The sequence below is a fragment of the Saimiri boliviensis genome, chromosome 11, assembly GCF_048565385.1.
Source record: "Saimiri boliviensis isolate mSaiBol1 chromosome 11, mSaiBol1.pri, whole genome shotgun sequence".
NCBI classification, from domain to species: Eukaryota; Metazoa; Chordata; class Mammalia; order Primates; family Cebidae; genus Saimiri; species Saimiri boliviensis.
Genome location: NC_133459.1, coordinates 97,957,869 through 97,977,203, shown reverse-complemented (window position 1 = coordinate 97,977,203; position 19,335 = coordinate 97,957,869). Strand labels below are relative to the sequence as shown.

Below are 19,335 nucleotides of genomic sequence, written 5' to 3'. Positions count from 1 at the left end.
TAAAGACTAAAAGATGCAAAAAAGAATCAATTATGTAAGTGTGATAGGATAAAGTTTGCTTTTTAAAATTATTATACCACTTAAAAAACTAGAAATAAACATTAAAAAATCCATTAAGTTGTTCAACAAATTTATTGAGTACTCACTATATTCTAAGCATTATCTTAGGAGTTGGGCGTACAACAGTGAGAAAGCCAGAATATGATAAAAAAAAAAAAAAATCCTCAGCCAGTTAATAAAGCACCTGAAAACTAAAGATACAGATGTATTACTAATAAAAAATTAAAACATTCCTTAGGTACCTTTGGGAAAGAAAATACAAATAAAAACATTCCAAACTAACTTGCTTAATTAAAGAGTAACAAAGCATAATCCTAAAAGGAAAATGATTTTCTCTATTTGGACATATAAGACAATATAATTTTATATTATCTCTGTACCCTTAGAATGTCCTCAATTACACCAAAACTAGAACTTTATTAATTTTTATTAATTAGGCAAACCTATTAATAAAATTTAAATCTATATTTCTCAAGTGTACATTTCAAAACAATCTCTTACTAACTTTCTTGTTTCTTCTTAAGGAGGGAGAAGATAGAAATAAATAGGAGATAAGAAAAAAAAAATTTGCTTAGATGCCTCCATAGTCCTTTTCCTCAAAATCTAAGAATCTATAAATAATGTCTTGGTAGAACTTCACACTTTTTTTAAAAAGCAAGCAGCAATTCTTAAGATTCGATTCTACTGTAAACCCATAAGGTATAGAGACACTGTGAAATAACCAAACCTCCAAAACCCACTTAGCTACAAGGCCATTTCCTGAGCAGACCACTCAAGCAAGCGAAAAAACCAAACTGCAGAAGAAGACAGAAAACTTCTTTTTTTGTTCGTTTGTTTGTTTAGGGGTTTCTTGGTTTGGTTGTCTTGTTTTGTTTTGAGACAGGGTCTTGCTATACTTAGTCTGGAGCTCCTGGGCTCCAGTGATCCTCCCGCTTCAGTCTTCCAAGTAGTTGGAACTATTATTTTTTTAAAAATACAAGCTACTGCTTAATTTATTGTACTTCCTTCTACAGATACTGAAGGGCAATAAGAGCATAATGCGTTTTGATGAAGATTGTGTTGACTCATTTGTATCTTGTGGGAAGATAAAAGCTGGGGAGGGGACATAAGACATGCAGTAAAGGTTGGCAAATACCTAAAGGAGTTTCAGAATTTATGATGAATCATTTAAACCAGTCTGGCATAAAACCTAGGTGAACACAACAATTCCATGCAATAAAAGACTCACAAACATTTTGCCAGAACCATCAAGGGTAAGCTCTTCTGGGAAGTAAATTGTAGATGCCCACCGGAAGAGAAGTGACCAAGAGCCACATCTCACTGCTGCCTCCTGTGGCTGTCGTGTTCGGTCAGAAGGAAGAACAACAGAGAACAGTGCTGGTCGCCATGTCACCTGTTCCAACAGGAGGAGGGGAGTATGCTAGCGTAAGGGGAAATATCAGTATCACGGAGGTCAGGAATTAGATTACAATAAACGTTAATTCAGGAGAATTTCAGAGAAGACTATAAGGGCAAGATAAACTATTCAGTAGGAAAAACACTCAGGATTCTCAGAACATCCTTCTCTCTTTTGGATGAGGAGGAGGCATGTTTTACCCTGGAGAAGATACTTACCGAACCTTAACTTTACTTTCACTACTCTTGCCTTTCCCTACATCCCAGGGTCATTGATTTGATATGGGAGAGATATATATATATAGATATATATAGATATATATAGATATAGATATATATATATCTATAGATATATATATAGATATATATATCTATATATATAGATATATATATATATAGATATATATATAGATATATATAGATATATATATATATATAGAGATATATATATAGATATATATATATACATATATATATATATATATATATATATATGTGTATATATACTGTCTGTGAAACATTCAGTCCTTTGCAAGCATTCCCTTGATCACCAAGGCCTATTGGAAATTTCTCCTCAATGTCTTTTAGATTCAACTGTCTTTTCTATTCCCGCTTAGCCCCATTCCCATTTTCACATCTGGATTCCTATAGCAATAAACTTAGATTATCTTCCCATCTGTATGTCTTCCATTCTAGTATCTTCTGTTAACCAAGGCTGGATGAAAGTTCTTAAAGCTGCACTTTAATGCTAAAGGTATCAGAATAGTTACTGATGGTTCACGGGAACAAGTCTAGATTCCTTACCTTGTCACCAAGACCCCCGCCCCGTCAACTATCCTCACCCAACCTATCCAACCACATTACCCACAGAACTTGTTCGTTCTACTACCACTTCTTTTTCTACTTCTCACCTTTACCCCTAAGTCTCACCATGATGAAAATAAAGCCATAAAGCTCAATTACTTTTTCTTCAAAAATCTTGCCCCTAACTGTTTACCATGATCTTCTTAGTCTGAATCTCTTCATTATAAATCTATATATTCAGCTATAGAAGTTTTCTTTGTGTATTCAATTTTCTTATCTCCTATAAATTTATTTAAGAGATGCCCCGTGTAGTTTCAGATTTATCAAAGGCAAGACAGTGTCTTCTATGCATGTGTATAACCCACGGTGCTTAACATGGTCTTGAGTATACCTAAAATAAATCTGTTGTGGTAAAGTAAGCTAGTGTAGTTAGGCTTTGGTGAGGGAGCTCTTCTCACTTGGTTACTCATTATATCAATTACTCCATGTCTTTTTCCTGGCACAGTCTGTGCGTCTTGTCTCTAGCTAGGCACTTACATTATGCCAGGAGCAGATGGGCCTTCTTACAAGGAGACACAGGAACCTGGCAAAGGGTACTTTCCTGAATGCTGCTGCCCAAGCAGCAGGGCTATTGTTATGAAAGGAATGGTGTCAATACTGAGCTTCAGGGTCCATCTCTGAGGACTGCAAATGGCCAGAAAGAAATGACCTCCTTTATCTCCAGAATAGACTTGTTTCTCCTTTTATAAATGAACACACACACACACACAAATAACAAATAATAATAAATAAAATAAATGAACACAGAGGAGGCTTATAAAATACCTCTAATGAAGCGTGTTTGATTTTCTCATGTTTTCACATCATCCATGGTAGGAAAATCTCCCTACCCATCTTCCAATCTGCTGCTGGTCACTGCAGCATTCTGTGACTTCACTAAGCCCTTCAGTTCACCTGATGCAGACTTCATAGTCAACCTCCCATGTACTATACAGGGAAGCATACTCTGCCTTTGGTTTCAGAATTGTCAAGAGGCAAAGGTCAACTAATAACTTGCAATTGAAACATTTTTTTCTTTTCTTTTCTTTTTTTTTTTTTTTGGAGACAGAGTTTTGCTGTTGTTACCCAGACTGGTGTAAAATGGTGCTATCTGGCTCACTGTGACCTCCGCCTCCTGAGTTCAAGCGGTTCTCCTGCCTCAGCCTCCTGAGTAGCTGGGATGACAGGTGTGTGCCAAAATGCCCAGCTAATTTTTGTATTAGTAGAGATGGAGTTTCACCATGTTGGCCAAGCTGGTCTCGAACTCCTGACCTCAGGTGATCCACCCACCTCGACCTCCCAAAAATGCTGGGAGTTCAGGTGTGAACCACCACGCCAAGCCCAAATCATTTTTTTTTTTTAAATAAAGAGCATCAGGACTCTTCAAGCTTAGCATCCTGTTCAAATATAGTCAAACTCAAAGTCTCATCTGAGTCAACCATTTATTCATTCATTTAATGAATATTTTTAATATCGATATACATGTCAGAGAATGAAGAGGATGGGTGCCACAGAAGTATACAACGAATTGTATTATTCAACGATCCTTTAATGGGGAAAATAACTATACAGATAACTACAATTTAAGGCCATTTTTTGGATAAGAAACATAAAAGTGATGCAAACAAAAGTTCAAGGAGGCAAATACCACTTCTTGTTCTTCAAGTCCCGACCGAATTGCCACTTCCATGAAGGTTCATGGAAAAAGTGGCAATTCGGTCGGGTCTGGAAGATGTCTATAGGTAGAGCCTCAGAAAAAGCAATATGAAACACTGAGAATAGGAGGAGGAGGGCGGCTTTAGTGAGCAGCTCACTTTTACTAGAGCATTGGGATTGTAGAGGAGAAACATTATTGATTAAGGCTATATGGGACAGTTAGGGCCAGATCCTGGGGGAGTTCGAATATCAGACTGAAAGTCAGGCTTTATTTGATGAACAGTAGGGAGCTGCTGAAGTTTTTTTTTTTTTTTTTTTTTTTTTTTTTTTTTTTTTTTTTTAAACAACCTTATTGAGGTAGTACTGACGTACAATAAACTACACATCTCAATTAAGTATACGGTTTTGATAAGTTGGTGTGAAATCATCACCCATGAAATCACCAAATCAAGATAATGAACATATCTAATTATCCTCAAAAGTTCCACTGAAGAATTTTAAGATAATGGCATTCAAAGCAATGCTTCTGGAAAGTATTTCTTGATTAAAAACATAAATGCCCCCTTCTGATAAAATGTTTACATCTTGTAATCTTCATTGGTATGGTATATAATTATACCACATCCAAAAATGAATTAAAACAGTAGACAAACCACAGCTTTGATCAGTCTGATGGCAGTATATAGGACAGACTGGAATGGGGCAGAAACAGAACAATCGAAAGCCCAACTAGAAGGCTTTATTTTATTTATTTATTATTATTATTTTTTTTGACAGAGTTTCGCTCTTGTTACCCAGGCTAGAGTGCAATGGCGCGATCTCGGCTCACCGCAACCTCCGCCTCCTGGGTTCAGCCACCGCGCCCGGCCAGGCTTTATTAATAGTCTAGGCAGTTGCTAATAAATCTGGTAGAAGAATCAGGACAAAAAGGAAATGAGAAAGACTAGTATGGGTGAGCTGGACTGGAGAGAGAGCAACAGGGTAAAAATGACTGAGGTTTTGAGCTAGCTGTATGGCAAATCAGGAGAGCACGGTTAAGAAACGTACACATAAATAAATAATAAACGTTCGTGGGCATGGATTTGAGAAGAAGGGAAGTAAATCATATTTAGGAATCACTCACATTGATGTGAAAGGTAAAGCCATTAAGAGTGGTTTGGCCGCGCGGTGGCTCAAGCCTGTAATCCCAGCACTTTGGGAGGCCGAGGCGGGTGGATCACGAGGTCGAGAGATCGAGACCATCCTGGTCAACATGGTGAAACTCCACCTCTACTAAAAATACAAAAAACTAGCTGGGCATGGTGGCGTGTGCCTGTAATCCCAGCTACTCAGGAGGCTGAGGCAGGAGAATTGCCTGAACCCAGGAGGCGGAGGTTGCGGTGAGCTGAGATCGCGCCATTGCACTCCAGCCTGGGTAACAAAAGCGAAACTCCGTCTCAAAAAAAAAGAGTGGTTTGACTCTGTGAGAGAAAGGTTTAATGAAGAGAAAAAAAAACAAGTTAGAACCTTATGAACTCTGTAACAAAGAGTTCCAAATTGCTTAAAATATTCCAGGCACTGGCCCTTTACAAAGTGTATTGTTTTATTTATCTCTCACAAAAATCTTATAAGTTACCAAATCATCTCTATTTTACAAATGTAGAAACTAAGGTACAGACGAATTAGGTCACTTGCCCAATGTCACATAATTAGCCTATGGTGAAACTAAATTGTTAAAATCAGACAATCTGAATCCATTTTTAATTCCTGGGTTGCGATGTCTTCTTCCTGCAGCCCAATCACTTAAGCTCTCCTAAGATAGTCTCCTAAAATACACAATGAGGCCAGAGCTGCTTAACCCATTTGCCTACTATAATCCCCATGGGCAATGTATCTTCAGATCTCAAGATAATGCAGTATACTTGGAACTGTTTTATGAGCAACATAGGATAAAACTGGGAGTTGGAATTATTCAATTTAGATTGAACTTGCTGAAACTTAGTTCAAATGCAACTTAGTTCTAAAAAACTTAGACAAAAGTTTATTTCATAAACAGAATAGCAACAGTTAAAGCAAAAATTTTGATTTTGCCTAAGAAGTCAAATACCACAAAACTCATCAACTGGAGTTTATAGGAATACAAGGGACAAAGGAGTACAAGCATCTTAATTGGCTGCCAAAATTATAATTTCTACTAAAGAGAAACAAGACATCTCATTGATGGATTACTAACCTGTTGTGATTTAACTAGAAATATAGGGAAAAGCATAACTTTATTTATTTATTTTGAGACAGAGTTTCGCTTTTGCCACCCAGGCTGGAGTGCAATGACGGGATCTCAGCTCACTGCAACCTCCGCCTCCCAGGTTCACGTGATTCTCCTGCCTCAGCCTCCTCAGTAGCTGGGATTACAGGCATGTGCCACCATGCCTGGCTAATTTTTTGTATTTTAGTAGAGACAGGGTTTTACCACATTGCCCAGACTTGTCTCGAACTCCAGACCTCAGGTGATCCACCCAGCTTGGCCACTCAAAGTGCTGGGATTATAGGCGTGAGCCACCGTGCCCAGCCAAAGCATAACTTTAAAAAGTAAAAAAGTTGGCTGGGTGCGGTGGCTCATGCCTGTAATCCCAACACTTTGGGAGGCTGAGGCAGGCAAATCACCTGAGGTCGGGAGTTCAAGACCAGCCTGACCAACATGGAGAAACCCCATCTCTATTAAAAACACAATAAATTAGCTGGATGTAGTAGCGGAATATTCCAGTTAGTAAATATTTTGGACTTAACCATCCATATGGTACCTGTCAGAATTATTCAGCTCTGCTATAGTATTGCAAAAGCAGCCATGGACAATACGTAAACAAGTGACTGTAGCTCTATTCCAATAAAACTTTATTTACAAAATAAGACGGCAGGCCAGCTTTGACCTGTGGGCTGTAATTTGTCAATCCATTCTCTAAAAGGATGCCTTTCATGCTCTGTATGTACATCAGAATCGCCTATGGAACTTGTTCAAAAGGTAGGTTCCTAGGTTCCAGCCTACCCCTACAGAATCAGAATCTCTAGGATGTGAATTAGCAATTTAATACGGTCCTCAAGTGGTGTGGGAAGCACACTTTTAAAACTCTGTGCTAGGCTGGGCGCGGTGGCTCAAGCCTGTAATCCCAGCACTTTGGGAGGCCGAGGCGGGTGGATCACGAGGTCAAGAGATCGAGACCATCCTGGTCAACATGGTGAAACCCCGTCTCTACTAAAAATACAAAAAACTAGCTGGGCGTGGTGGCGCGTGCCTGTAATCCCAGCTACTCAGGAGGCTGAGGCAGGAGAATTGCCTGAACCCAGGAGGCGGAGGTTGTGGTGAGCCGAGATCGTGCCATTGCACTCCAGCCTGGGTAACAAGAGTGAAACTCCGTCTCAAAAAAAAAAAAAAAAACAACAACAACAAAAAAAACCTCTGTGCTATGCAGCTAGCTTCATCTAAGGGGTGGCCTTCCTGTCCTACACGTGGGCCAGCACTTCCTGTACCCTGCGGCAGTAAAAATCAGTAACTTTTATTTTCTTTGATCTTCCTAGTAGAAACAACTGTTTGGTTTTTTTGTTGTTGTTTTTCCTTCCAATCTCTAAAATGCATAAAATAGTCCCTCTCGGGTGAAATTAACATGAAGTTTAGGTATGATTTTGAATGAAAATATTCAACTTAAAATAAGATTTTCAACCCAAAAGCTTCCTGAAATCTTTTAAACTGCAAAATTAGTGAACAAGATTCTTACCAAAGGACAGGGCTAAATCTTAAGGAATAGTTTTCCATTGTTCTCCCTTTCAAAATATCTCCAGTAAAGGCCTGCTCTGTTGCTTGTAATGCTTGTAACAAGTCATTACTTCGTGTCTGGAGGTCTTTGCTTCAACAGAACCTCATTAAAACTCATGGGAAAACAGAAAGTAGAAAATCTCTGTGGTTTGTGTTAAGTTGACAAAACAAAACAAAAAAACAACAACTCTGTAAGCCTCTGGCAGCTGCGCCCAATTTTATCAATCAGTAAAAATAACTTATTCAGCCAAGTTCAGTTCTGATAAAATGAAAAAAGTGGGTTACTTTTGTTTGTTTGTTCATTTGTTTGTTTCAATGGCCAGGAATCAATCAGTAAACGAGGAAGTGATGTTCAGTCCAGTGAATAGCTCCACCTCTTCAGCTCTCCAGATTTTCCTAGGAAAGACAATGAAAATCTTATAGCCAAAGGACTGGATTTCAGGAACTTCCTAGGAAACCAGGAAATGATCTGCAGATACCTCTAGGAAATGTAGCTCTTATTAAGGTTTTCATTGATCCTGGAAATGGAAAGGAGTGCTCTATGACAGCAGAAGTTCTAATGATTACTAAAACATGGGCTTAGAATACCTTCTACGGTCACCACTACAGCAAAGACTGTTTTTACTTTTTTTTTTTTCCTGAGACACATTCTTGCTCAGTCACCCAGGCTGCAGTGCAGTGGCGCTACCTTGGCTCATTGCAACCTCTGCCTCCTGGGTTCAAACAATTCTCCTGCCTCAGCCTCTTGAGTAGCTAGGATTACAGGCATGCACCACCACATCCAGCTTATTTTTGTATTTTTAGTAAAGACAGGGTTTCACCATGTTGGTCAGGCTGATCTCGAACTCCTGACCTTGTGATCTGCCTGCTTCGGCCTCCCAAAGTGCTGGGATTACAGGTGTGAGCCATGGCGCCTGGCCAACTGTTTTTTCTTAGATACTATTAAGGTGATTCTGACTTCCTTAACATACACATAAAGATGTTACAGAAAAAAAAGACCCAGAAATTTACCAGAGAAGAGAGTGAAGCCAGGCTGAAATTAGAATTCTACTACAAATATACTTTATAGATGATTATGTGTAGGAAATGAGGATTAACTTTACAGTAGTCAGCAGGCAATATTTTAGGTAGCATGACTCTGGAGTCCAGCTCCCTCCCACAGGCTGAGCTTCTGTCTGCTCCACTATTTCACAGCAAGAAAATCCAGGCATTATTGCAAAGTAGGGAAGCCTGTTTTCTTGTTGTTTTCCAGTTTACAAAAAGGGTCATGAATTGGAATCCCAGGTATTAGTACAAAAACAGTGCAAATACCTAGCAAAACCAGGAGCCCCAATATACTTACCCAACCTCCCTGGCCCTGGATGAACTCCCGGATGGCTGTGTTCCCATTGATCATACCCGTCATGGAGATAGCCACCTGTCTCACCACTTCAGGAGCCACGTGAGCCACACACTCAAGAAGTTTCACTGACACTGCCAGAAAGGCTCTCTCATAAACTAAGCTGGAATCTGAGCCACACCAGGTCCTGCTGAGAGATTCCACCGTACTCTGAAGCATAGCTCCTGCCTGAGGAAAGACAAAGGAAATATCAATAGAGTATCACTCAAAAAGTATAGGAGGCTTCAGGCGCAGGAATCCAGTAAAGCGATTGTTTCTGAAAGAGTGCCAAATGTGCCATTGGTGGTATCTAAGGAAATCTGAGAGGGTAGATGGACAATCTTTTCTTGTTTTAATATTTTGTTATCTTAATGGGCATTTGAAAATACATAAGTAGTGCAACAGAAGGGGCTGCAAATAAAAGAAAAAAAAAGAAAATACATAAGTAGTTCATCAAACCCATGATTTCAGGTCTTTGCTTAGGTTAAACAAAATGAATAAAAAACAATTTGAAAGAAAAATATTAAGTATGTGATGGTCCAACTGGTCAAATTGTAAAGGTACTGCTTGAATGACTAGGAAATGTCTGGGAAACTCTAAAGCTAAAAGAAAAAAAAAAAAAAGCTGGGTACGGTATTTTACTCTGTAATCCCAGCGTTCTGGGAGGCTGATGCAGGCACATCACCTGACATCAGGAGTTCAAGACCAGCCTGGCCAACACAGCAAAACCCTATCTCTACTAAAAATACAAAAATTAGCTGAGCGTGGTGGTACAGGCCTGTAATCCCAGCTACTTGGAAGGCTGAGGTAGGAGAATCACTTGAACCTGGAAGGCAGAGGTTGCAGTGAGCCAAGATCACACCACTGCACTTCAGCCAGGGTGACAGAGCAAGACACCTTCTCAAAAAAAAAGGCCAAGTGCAGTGGTTCACACCTGTAATCCCAACCCTTTGGGAGGCAAAAATAGGAGGATCACATGAGGTCAGGAGCTCAAGACCAGCCGGGGCAACATAGTGACACCCCGTCTCCATGAAAAATTTTAAAAAGTAGCTAGGCATAGTGGCACAAGCCTACAGTTCTATATACTTAGGAGACTGAGGTGGGAAGATCACCTGAGCCTAGGAGATTGAGGCTGCAGTGAGCTATGATTGTAACACTGCACTCCAGCCTAGGTGACAGTACAAGATTGTCTCAAAAATAATAATAATTAAAAAACGGCCGGGAGCGGTGACTCATGCCTGTAATCCCAGCACTTTGGGAGGCTGAGGCGGGCGGGCGGATCACGAGTTCAAGAGATCAAGACCATCCTGGCCAACATGGTGAAACCCCATCTCTATTTAAAAAATACAAAAATTAGCTGGGCATGGTGGTGCGCGCCTGTAGTCCCAGCTACTCGGGAGACTGAGGCAGGAGAATTGCTTGAACCCAGGAGGCTGAGGCTGCAGTGAGCTGAGATCACGCCACTGCACTCCACCCTGGTGCCTGGCAACAGAGCGAGACTCTGTCTCAAAAAATAAAAATAAAAATAAAATAAAAAACTAGTAATTTAAAATAATTGAGTAGCTCTTTCTTTTCCTCTTTCCTTTTCAAAAATAGAATCCAAAAGCCATTAGGTAGGTCAAAGCAAGATCTGCGGGGATTTAGGGAGGCCAGGCGTGGTCAGAGCTGACTATCAGAACCCAAACAAGCTAAAAAGGACATCCATGTGGGAGGGCACCTAGATCTTGATTTCTAAATATCATTCTCCATTAAAAGAAACCAGAGCTTTCTACAGAATGGTTTATTTCAGTTTGGGGCTAGGCAAGTATAAGATCTTCTGCTAGAAATTAAGGAATACTCGGCCGGGTGCGGTGGCTCAAGCCTGTAATCCCAGCACTTTGGGAGGCCGAGGCAGGTGGATCACGAGGTCGAGAGATCGAGACCATCCTGGTCAACATGGTGAAACCCCATCTCTACTAAAAATACAAAAAACTAGTTGGGCGTGGTGGCGCGTGCCTATAATCCCAGCTACTCAGGAGGCTGAGGCAGGAGAATTGCCTGAGCCCAGGAGGCGGAGGTTGCGGTGAGCCGAGATCGCGCCATTGCACTCCAGCCTGGGTAACAAGAGCGAAACTCCATCTCAAAAAAAAAAAAAAAAAGAAATTAAGGAATACTCAAATAATAATAGAGACACATCAAAGAGATGCAGTCCAGAGTTAAATGACTCCAACTAGTTAAAACTTGGATGATTTGAGCATCTAAATAAATACTGATGTAACAGATTATAATCTACTGAATAAAGTAAGAATGCATGGGTCCAATGTTGATAAGAAATGAATGCATTGAAATTTTGATGAGATATAGGATATTTACATAGTTTCAAAGTACCTCTCTATAAAACATTTATTAATTACAAAGGAGAAAAGAGTAACTTTATAGTGGAGAAGACTTACAGACACCATCTTAAGTAACTAAAGTTAACATTAGTACTGGAACAAAATGAAATCTTGTGCCAATTGAGGCAATGCGCTGAGAACACAGCACTACTTCTGTGATATTCCTACCAAAGGTACATATCCTGAATTTATTCAAGAAGAAGCATTAAACAAACACAAGTTAAAGGACATTCAACAAGACAGACCAAGTGTCAAGGTCATGAAAATCAAGGAAAGACTGAGGAAAAATTCCAGATTGAAGGAAGCTAAAGAGACATGACAACTAAATGCAATCTGTGACCCTGGCCTACAACTTTTTACTATAAATTACATTATCGGGACAAATGGCAAAACTTGAATGAGATCTAAGGATTAGATGATAATGAATCAATGAATTTCCTGGGTTTGATTGTTAGATTTGGTTACATTAGAGAATGTCCTTGTTTGAAGGAAGTATAAAAGCATTAGGGGCTGATGAAACATCATGTCAACTCCTTACTGTCAAATGATTCAAGACAGAAATTATTTGTAACCTTGCAACTTTTTCCTGAGTTTAGGGCTATTTCGAAAAATATTTTTTTAAGGTTAGAGTGCAATGGCACCATCTTGGCTCACTGCAACTTCCGCCTCCTAGGTTCAAGCAACTGTCATGTCTCAGCCTCCTGGAGTAGGTGGGATTACAGTTGTGTGCCACCATGCCTGGCTAATTTTTCTATTTGTATTTGTATTATTTATTTAGAGAGAAGGTCTTGCTCTGTCACTCAGTGGAGTACAGTGGCGAGATCTCAGTTCACTGCAACCTCCCTCTGCCTCCCGAGTTCAAGCAATTCTCCTGACTCAGCCTCCCGAGTAGCCAGGATTACAGGTGCATACCACCATGCCCGGCTAATTTTTGTAGAGACAGGGTTTCACCATGCTGGTCAGGCTGGTCTTGAACTCCTGACCTCAGGTAATCCACCTGCCTCAGCCCCCCAAAGTGCTGGGATTACAGGCATGATCCATGGCACCCAGCCAAAAAAAATCTGTTTAATGAGAAAAAAGAGTCAACTCAGCTATCAACTACCTAGGATAGCCTCATGGCAAGCAACTGGGAATAACAGGTCCACTTCTGCCTGAATGTAGTGTAGGCATACTGCCCAACCTGTGTACAGCAGGAAGAATAAAGCATAATGGTAAGAGTGTGGCTCTTTTTTATGAGACAGAGTCTCACTCTGTCGCCCAGGCTGGAGCGCAGTGGCACAATCTCAGCTCACTGCAACCTCCACCCTCCAAGGGTCAGGTGATTCTCCTGCTTCAGCCTCCCTAGTAGCTGGGATTACAGGCATGTACCACCACACTCAGCTAATTTTTGTATTTTTAGTAGAGACGGGATTCTCCATGTTGGCCAGGCTGGTATTGAACTCCTGACCTCAAGTGATCCACCCAGCTACTTTTTGTATTTTTAATAGAGATGGGGTTTCACCATGTTGGCCAGGCTGGTCTCAAACTCCTGACCTCAAATGGTCCACCCAGACGGGCCAGGTGTGATGGCTCACACCAGTAATCCCAACACTTTGGGAGGCATGAGCCCTGGCACTCAACCAAAAAAATCTGTTTAATGAGAAAAAAAGTCTGAGGCGGGTGGATCACCTGAGGTCAAGAGTTCAAGACCAGCCTGGGCAACATGGTGAAACCCTGCTTCTACTAAAAATACAAAAATTAGCTGGGCATGGTAGCAGGTGCCTGTAATCTCAGCTACTCAGAGGCTGAGGCAGGAAAATCACTTGAATTTCTGTGGCAGAGGTTGCAGTGAGACTTGGTCTCAAAAACAAAACAAAACAAAAAAAAAAAACAAAACCCAACATAGAAATTCTTATTGAGGACTTATTACACCTAAGGCACTGTTATAGGTTGTGTGAATATGTCAGTGAACAAAACAGGTTAGATGTTTGCTCTTGTGGTCTTATATGCAGGTGTGGAGAGGTTGCTGTACCAATAATAGCTTCCATGATAACAATACAAGGGCATAATGATTAAATGAGATAATAATAGCACATGGTAAGTGATAAGTTAATATTAGCTGTCATTGTTGACATAAATCAGCGACCTCTCTTAATACAGAGTCCAAGTGGTACTGCCAGTAATCAGCATTCTGATGAAAAGCCAGTGGGCTGCTGTAGGGCTTATCTGTCATTGCATCAGACTTGTAAACTGCCTATCATTCCTGTATATATTTCACTGCTGGATCCTGAGAGGAAAAGATGCCCACCTCAACAAAATAACTATCAAAATATGTATAGGCTGGGTGTGGTAGCTCACACCTGTAACCCTAGCACTTTGAAGGACGGAGGCAGGTGGATCACCTGAGCTCAGGAGTTCAAGACCAATCCAGGCAACATGGCAAAACCCCATCTCTATTAAAAATAAATTTAAAAAAAATTAGATGGGCATGGTGGCACTTGCCTGAAGTCCCAGCTACTCAAGAGTCTGAGGTGGAAGGATTGCTTGAGCCCAGAAAGTGGAGGCTGCAATGAGTTGAGATCACGCCACTGCGCTCCAGCCTGGGTGACAGAGTAAGACCCTGTGTCGAAAAAAAAAAGAAAAAAAGATATTATACTTTGCCAAGAATAAAGTACTATAAATATGCTCTATACACACTAAGCACAGCTCTGATGAAGACCAAGTAGAAGGTTTGTCAGCCTATGCCAAAAGTTTTCCATCTCTGTACAACTTAGGTTTTAGCAATTGGAGAATTCTTGCTATACCTCCTTGGAATATATGCCCCCAAATACTTTCACAGAACATTCCTAGTCATCGTAATGTGGGAGTTGTAAGAAAAGAAAGTTTAAAATAGAAAAAAAAAAAAAAAAAGCAGCAACAGTAGCACAAAGTAGAAGCTTCACCTGTCCCTGAATGGTTTCTGTAATGACGCTTTTGGCAGAAGCTTCCAATTCTCCGTTGAACTGGTCACCCAACATCCGAAGGCGACCAGCGATGATTGCTACATCAAAAGAGCAAGACTCTCCTATGACAGAGGGAACACATTTGTTACAATCCGTGAAGCAAAGGCAAGTCCCAGGAGTCTGGGCAATGAGAAAAAGTTATCTTGTCTTTTAAATAATTTTCACATAATTATCTCCCAAGAACTTAAATGTTCTGTCAACACCAATAGTCAGAAAGTTTCCGTTCATTGAGAATCTCTTTCACTTCAGGTGTTGCTGAAAGCTTAGTTTACCTTTTGAAACTTAAAGGAAATAAAACACACTTTTTTTTTTTTTTGAGATCAAGTCTCACTCTGTTGCCCAGGCTGGAGTGCAGTGGGGTGATCTCAGCTCACTGCAATCTCTGCCTCCCAAGTTCAAGCAATTCTTGTGCCTCAGTCTCCCATGTAGCTGGGACAACAGGTGTGAGCCACCACACCCAGCTAATTTTTGTATTTTTAGTAGAGATGGGGTTTCACCATGTTAGCCAGGCTGGTCTTGAACTCCTGACCTAAGGTGATCCACCCACCTTGCCCTCCCAAAGTGCTGGGATTACAGGAGTCAGCCACCACACTCGACCAAAAACATAATCTTATTGACCTGGCCAGGAGCCTTACCTGAATCTACTTCATCTTCACAGCCTAGGTCCCGGTTGGCAACCTGCAATGTTGGGCTCAAGAAGTCCATGAGTAGAGTGTTCACAATACATTCCGTTTGTTCCTCAAAAGTCTGGGGGCTCTTCATTTTAGATGTTTGCTGCCAAGTTTTGTTTTTCCACAAAAGCTGTTTTCAGCCTAGTGGAAAGTTAAAAACACTGATAAATCAACATATGTTTCTACCTCTTGTAGTTTCCTGATTGGACATGTAGTCCTGGAACTTTTTCCACTAGCTTTTTTCAAACACAACTCTGCAGAAAGAAAAGACTTCTCTGAAAGGATTATCTACTTAAAAGACTTCAAGTTATCTCAGACCACACCCTAACCACATAAGATTAATGAATAACTTTTATCATTAGGCAATCTAGAACTGAAATAGGGTTCAGGAAGAGCCTCTGGGGTAATTTCATTAAGAAATGCTTCCTTCTTAGGTCCTATATGTGGTGTAAAGGAAGATTTTAAAGTTACAGTGGACCAGCATTCAAATTCTGTTTATGGAATTTATTTGCCATAACCATATAATAATTATTTACCAAACAAGGAACTATACATGGCACTGCAAGTAATGTAGAAAAATGACACAAGCACAGTTATGTGCTCATGAAGCTTATACTTCAGCAGAAATGACAGATATTAAATAACTAATCACATAGTTAATTGTGCTATTGAGATCAGTGCACTTTGATCAGTGCACTGTAATAGGGAAAAGACTTTGATAGTGTAATAGGGAAACATGCCCAGGGGACTGGGAAGGCTTCTTTAAAACAGTAACATCTGAGATGAGCTCTGAGGAATAAGTAGGCATTCATTATACAAAGAGGAGGCATAACACTATTCGAGTTGGATGGGTAAAGTCTGGGAAGGTTAAAAAAGAAACTCAAACAACTTGGATTATATATAGGGACAAGACAAAATATTTCACAGAGAAATTATGAGGATCAAATAAGATAACATGTGGAATGGCCTAGCACTGTCTGGCATACAATAAATGTTAAATGTCCTCCTTTTAGTCCAAGGCCTAATGACCAGGATGAAAGAGACCAGAGATTCTCTCTCTAGCCAAAGGATTTTCCTAAGAGGCTTGGACTCCATTATTGTTTTAAGAGATCTCAGGATTGGACACTTATCTGTAATGGTTGCTTCCTAATGTAGCTAAACCTAGATTTTGAGTCTGGGTGTCAGAAGCAGCAATCAAACCTATCAGCAAATTTATCACTCAAACCTGTCTGACCTGGTGAAGTTATTAACAGCTCCAACTAATAAAAGATTCAAGCATAGGCCCGGTGCGGTGGCTCACACCTGTAATCCCACCACTTTGGGAGGCTCAGGTGGGTTGATTACCTGAGGTCAGGAGTTCACGACCAGCCTGGCCAACATGGCGAAACCCGTCTCTACTAAAAAATACAAAAATTAGCTGGGCGTGGTGGTGCGCACCTGTAATCCCAGCTACTGGGGAGGCTGAGCATGAGAATCATTTGAATCTGGAGGCAGAGGTTGTGGTGAGCTGAGATCACACCACTGGCACTTCAACCTGGGCGACAGAGTGAGACTCTGTCTTAAAAAAAAAAGATTGAAGCCTAAACAGTAAGTCAGTTGTTCAGAATGGAATTTCTATCTTGCAAAATATCAAAGCCAATATGATGTTTTCTGTTTCATTCTAAAATGCATGTAACCACTATACACTTATTAAAATAGCCAAATCCAGAACACTGGCAAAACCAAATGCTGGTAAGGATGTGGGGCAGGAACTGTCATTCATTGCTGGTAGGAATGCAAAAGGGTATAGCTACTTTGGAAGAGTTTGGCAGTTACTTACAAAACCAAATATCCTCTTACCATATGATTTAGCAATTATACTCCTTGGTATCTACCCAAAAGAGTTGAAAACTTGTCTACACAAAAACTTGCACATGGATGTTCATAGCAGCTTTATTCACAACTGCCCAAACCTGGAAGCAACCAAGATGTCCTTCAGTAGGTAAATGAATAAATAAACTGTGATACATAAAGAAAATAGACATTATTTACTGCTGAAAAGAAATGAGCTATCAAGCCATGAAAAGATGAGGAGGGACAGAGAGATCCAAGATGGCTGATCACTAGCAGCTCGGGATTGTAGCTCCCAGTGAAAATGCAAAGAACCAGAGGACGCCACACCTTCACATGAATTCTTGTTGCTCACGCACCAGGAGATTCCCAGCGGAGGAGCCCCACGGGTCGCCAGCACGACTCTTGTGACCGGCGAGGCGGTTTTGCTGGTGCCTCGGAGCGTCGGTTCTTGGTGCAGAGTCAGAAAAGCACCATCAATCTTAACGCCACTGATTTAGTCGGCGCAGTGGGTTGCTCAGATTTCGTCGCTAAGAATCAATAAGTTGAACGTCCACTCAGAAACCCAATTACAAAGATGGTAATTATAAAGACCACAGATGGATAAATCTACAACGAAGGGAAGAAAACAGACAAAAAAGGCTGAGAATACCCAAGATCAGAACGCCTCTTCCTCAGCAGGGGATCCCAGTTCCGCATCAGCAACGAAACAAGGCTTGATGGAGAACGAGTGTGTTCCAATTACAGAAGCAGGCTTCAAAATGTGGATAATAAGAAACTTCTGTGAATTAAAAGAACTTGTTCTAACACAATCTAAAGAAACTAAGAACTTTGAAAAAAGGTTTGACGAAATGTCTACAAGAATACAAAATTTAGAGAGGAAAATAAGTGAATTGATGGAGCTGAAAAACACAATACGAGAACTATGTGAAGTATGCACAAGTTTTAACAGCCGAATTGATCAAGCAGAAGAAAGGATATCAGAGGTCGAAGACCAACTCAATGAAATAAAACTAGAAAACAAGATTAGAGAAAAAAGGATAAAAAGGAACGAGCAAAGTCTCCAAGAAATATGGGACTATGTGAAAAGACCTAATCTACGCTTGATAGGTGTACCTGAATGTGACAAAGAGAATGAATCCAAGCTGGAAAATACGCTTCAGGATATTATCAAGAAAATTTTCCCAACTTAGTAAGGCAGGATAATATTTAACTCCAGGTAATACAGAGAACACCACAAAGATATTCCTCAAGAAGAGCAACTCCAAGGCACATAATCGTCAGATTCACCAGGGTTGAAATGAAGGAGAAAATACTAAGGGCAGCCAGAGAGAAAGGTCAGGTTACCCACAAACGGAAGCCTATCAGACTTACCGCAGATCTCTCAGCAGAAACCCTACAAGCCAGAAGAGAGTGGGGACCAATATTCAACATCTTTAAAGAAAAGAACTTTCTTTTTTTCTTTTTTTTTTTTTTTTGAGATGGAGTTTCGCCTTTGTTGCCCAGGCTGGAGTGCAATGGCGCGATCTCGGCTCACCGCAACCTCCGTCTCCTGGGTTCAGGCAATTCTCCTGCCTCAGCCTCCTGAGTAGCTGGGATTACAGGCACGCACCACCATGCTCAGCTAATTTTTTTTTGTATTTTTAGTAGAGACAGGGTTTCACCATGTTGACCAGAATGGTCTCGATCTCTCGACCTCGTGATCCACCCGCCTCAGCCTCCCAAAGTGCTGGGATTACAGGCTTGAGCCACCGAGCCCGGCAAGAAAAGAACTTTCAACCAAGAATTTCACATCCAGCCAAACTAAGCTTCATAAGTGAAGGAAAAATAAAGTTTTTTGTGAACAAGCAAGCACTCAGAGAATTCATCACCACCAGGCCTGCTTTACAAGAGCTTCTGAAAGAACCACTACACATAGAAAGGAACAAACAGTATCAGCCTTTCTAAAAAATACCAAAAAGTAAAGAACATCAATATAATGAAGAATTTACATCAACTAATGGGCAAAATAGCCAGCTAATATTAAATGGCAGTATTAAACTCACATATATCATTATTAATTCTAAATTTAAATTGACTAAATTCCCCAATTCAAAGACAGACAGGCAATTTGGACAAAAAACTAAAACCCATTGGTATGCTGCATCCAGACCCATCTCACATTCAAGGATTCACAAAGACTCAAAACAAGGGATGGAGAAAGATTTACCAACCAAATAGAGAGCAAAAATAAATAAATAAAAAGCAGAAGTTACAGTTTTTGCCTCTGATAAAATAGTCTTTAAAGCAACAAAGATCAAAAGAAGCAAAGAAGGACATTATATAATGATAAAAGGATCAATGCAACAACAAGAAGAGC

General features: G+C 40.4%; 1 protein-coding gene across 1 annotated transcript; it reads right to left on the bottom strand.

Annotated features, from left to right (window-relative positions):
- Positions 1-3,730: 3,730 nt before the first annotated feature.
- On the bottom strand, positions 3,731-18,520 carry BCL2L15 (BCL2 like 15). Its single transcript, XM_003933486.3, has 4 exons — positions 15,111-18,520; positions 14,416-14,537; positions 9,084-9,308; positions 3,731-8,137 (listed from the first exon to the last, which is right to left on the bottom strand). The coding sequence occupies exons 1-4, from the start codon at positions 15,235-15,237 to the stop codon at positions 8,120-8,122; spliced, it is 492 nt and encodes a 163-aa protein (XP_003933535.2). The 5' UTR covers positions 15,238-18,520; the 3' UTR covers positions 3,731-8,119.
- Positions 18,521-19,335: the final 815 nt, after the last annotated feature.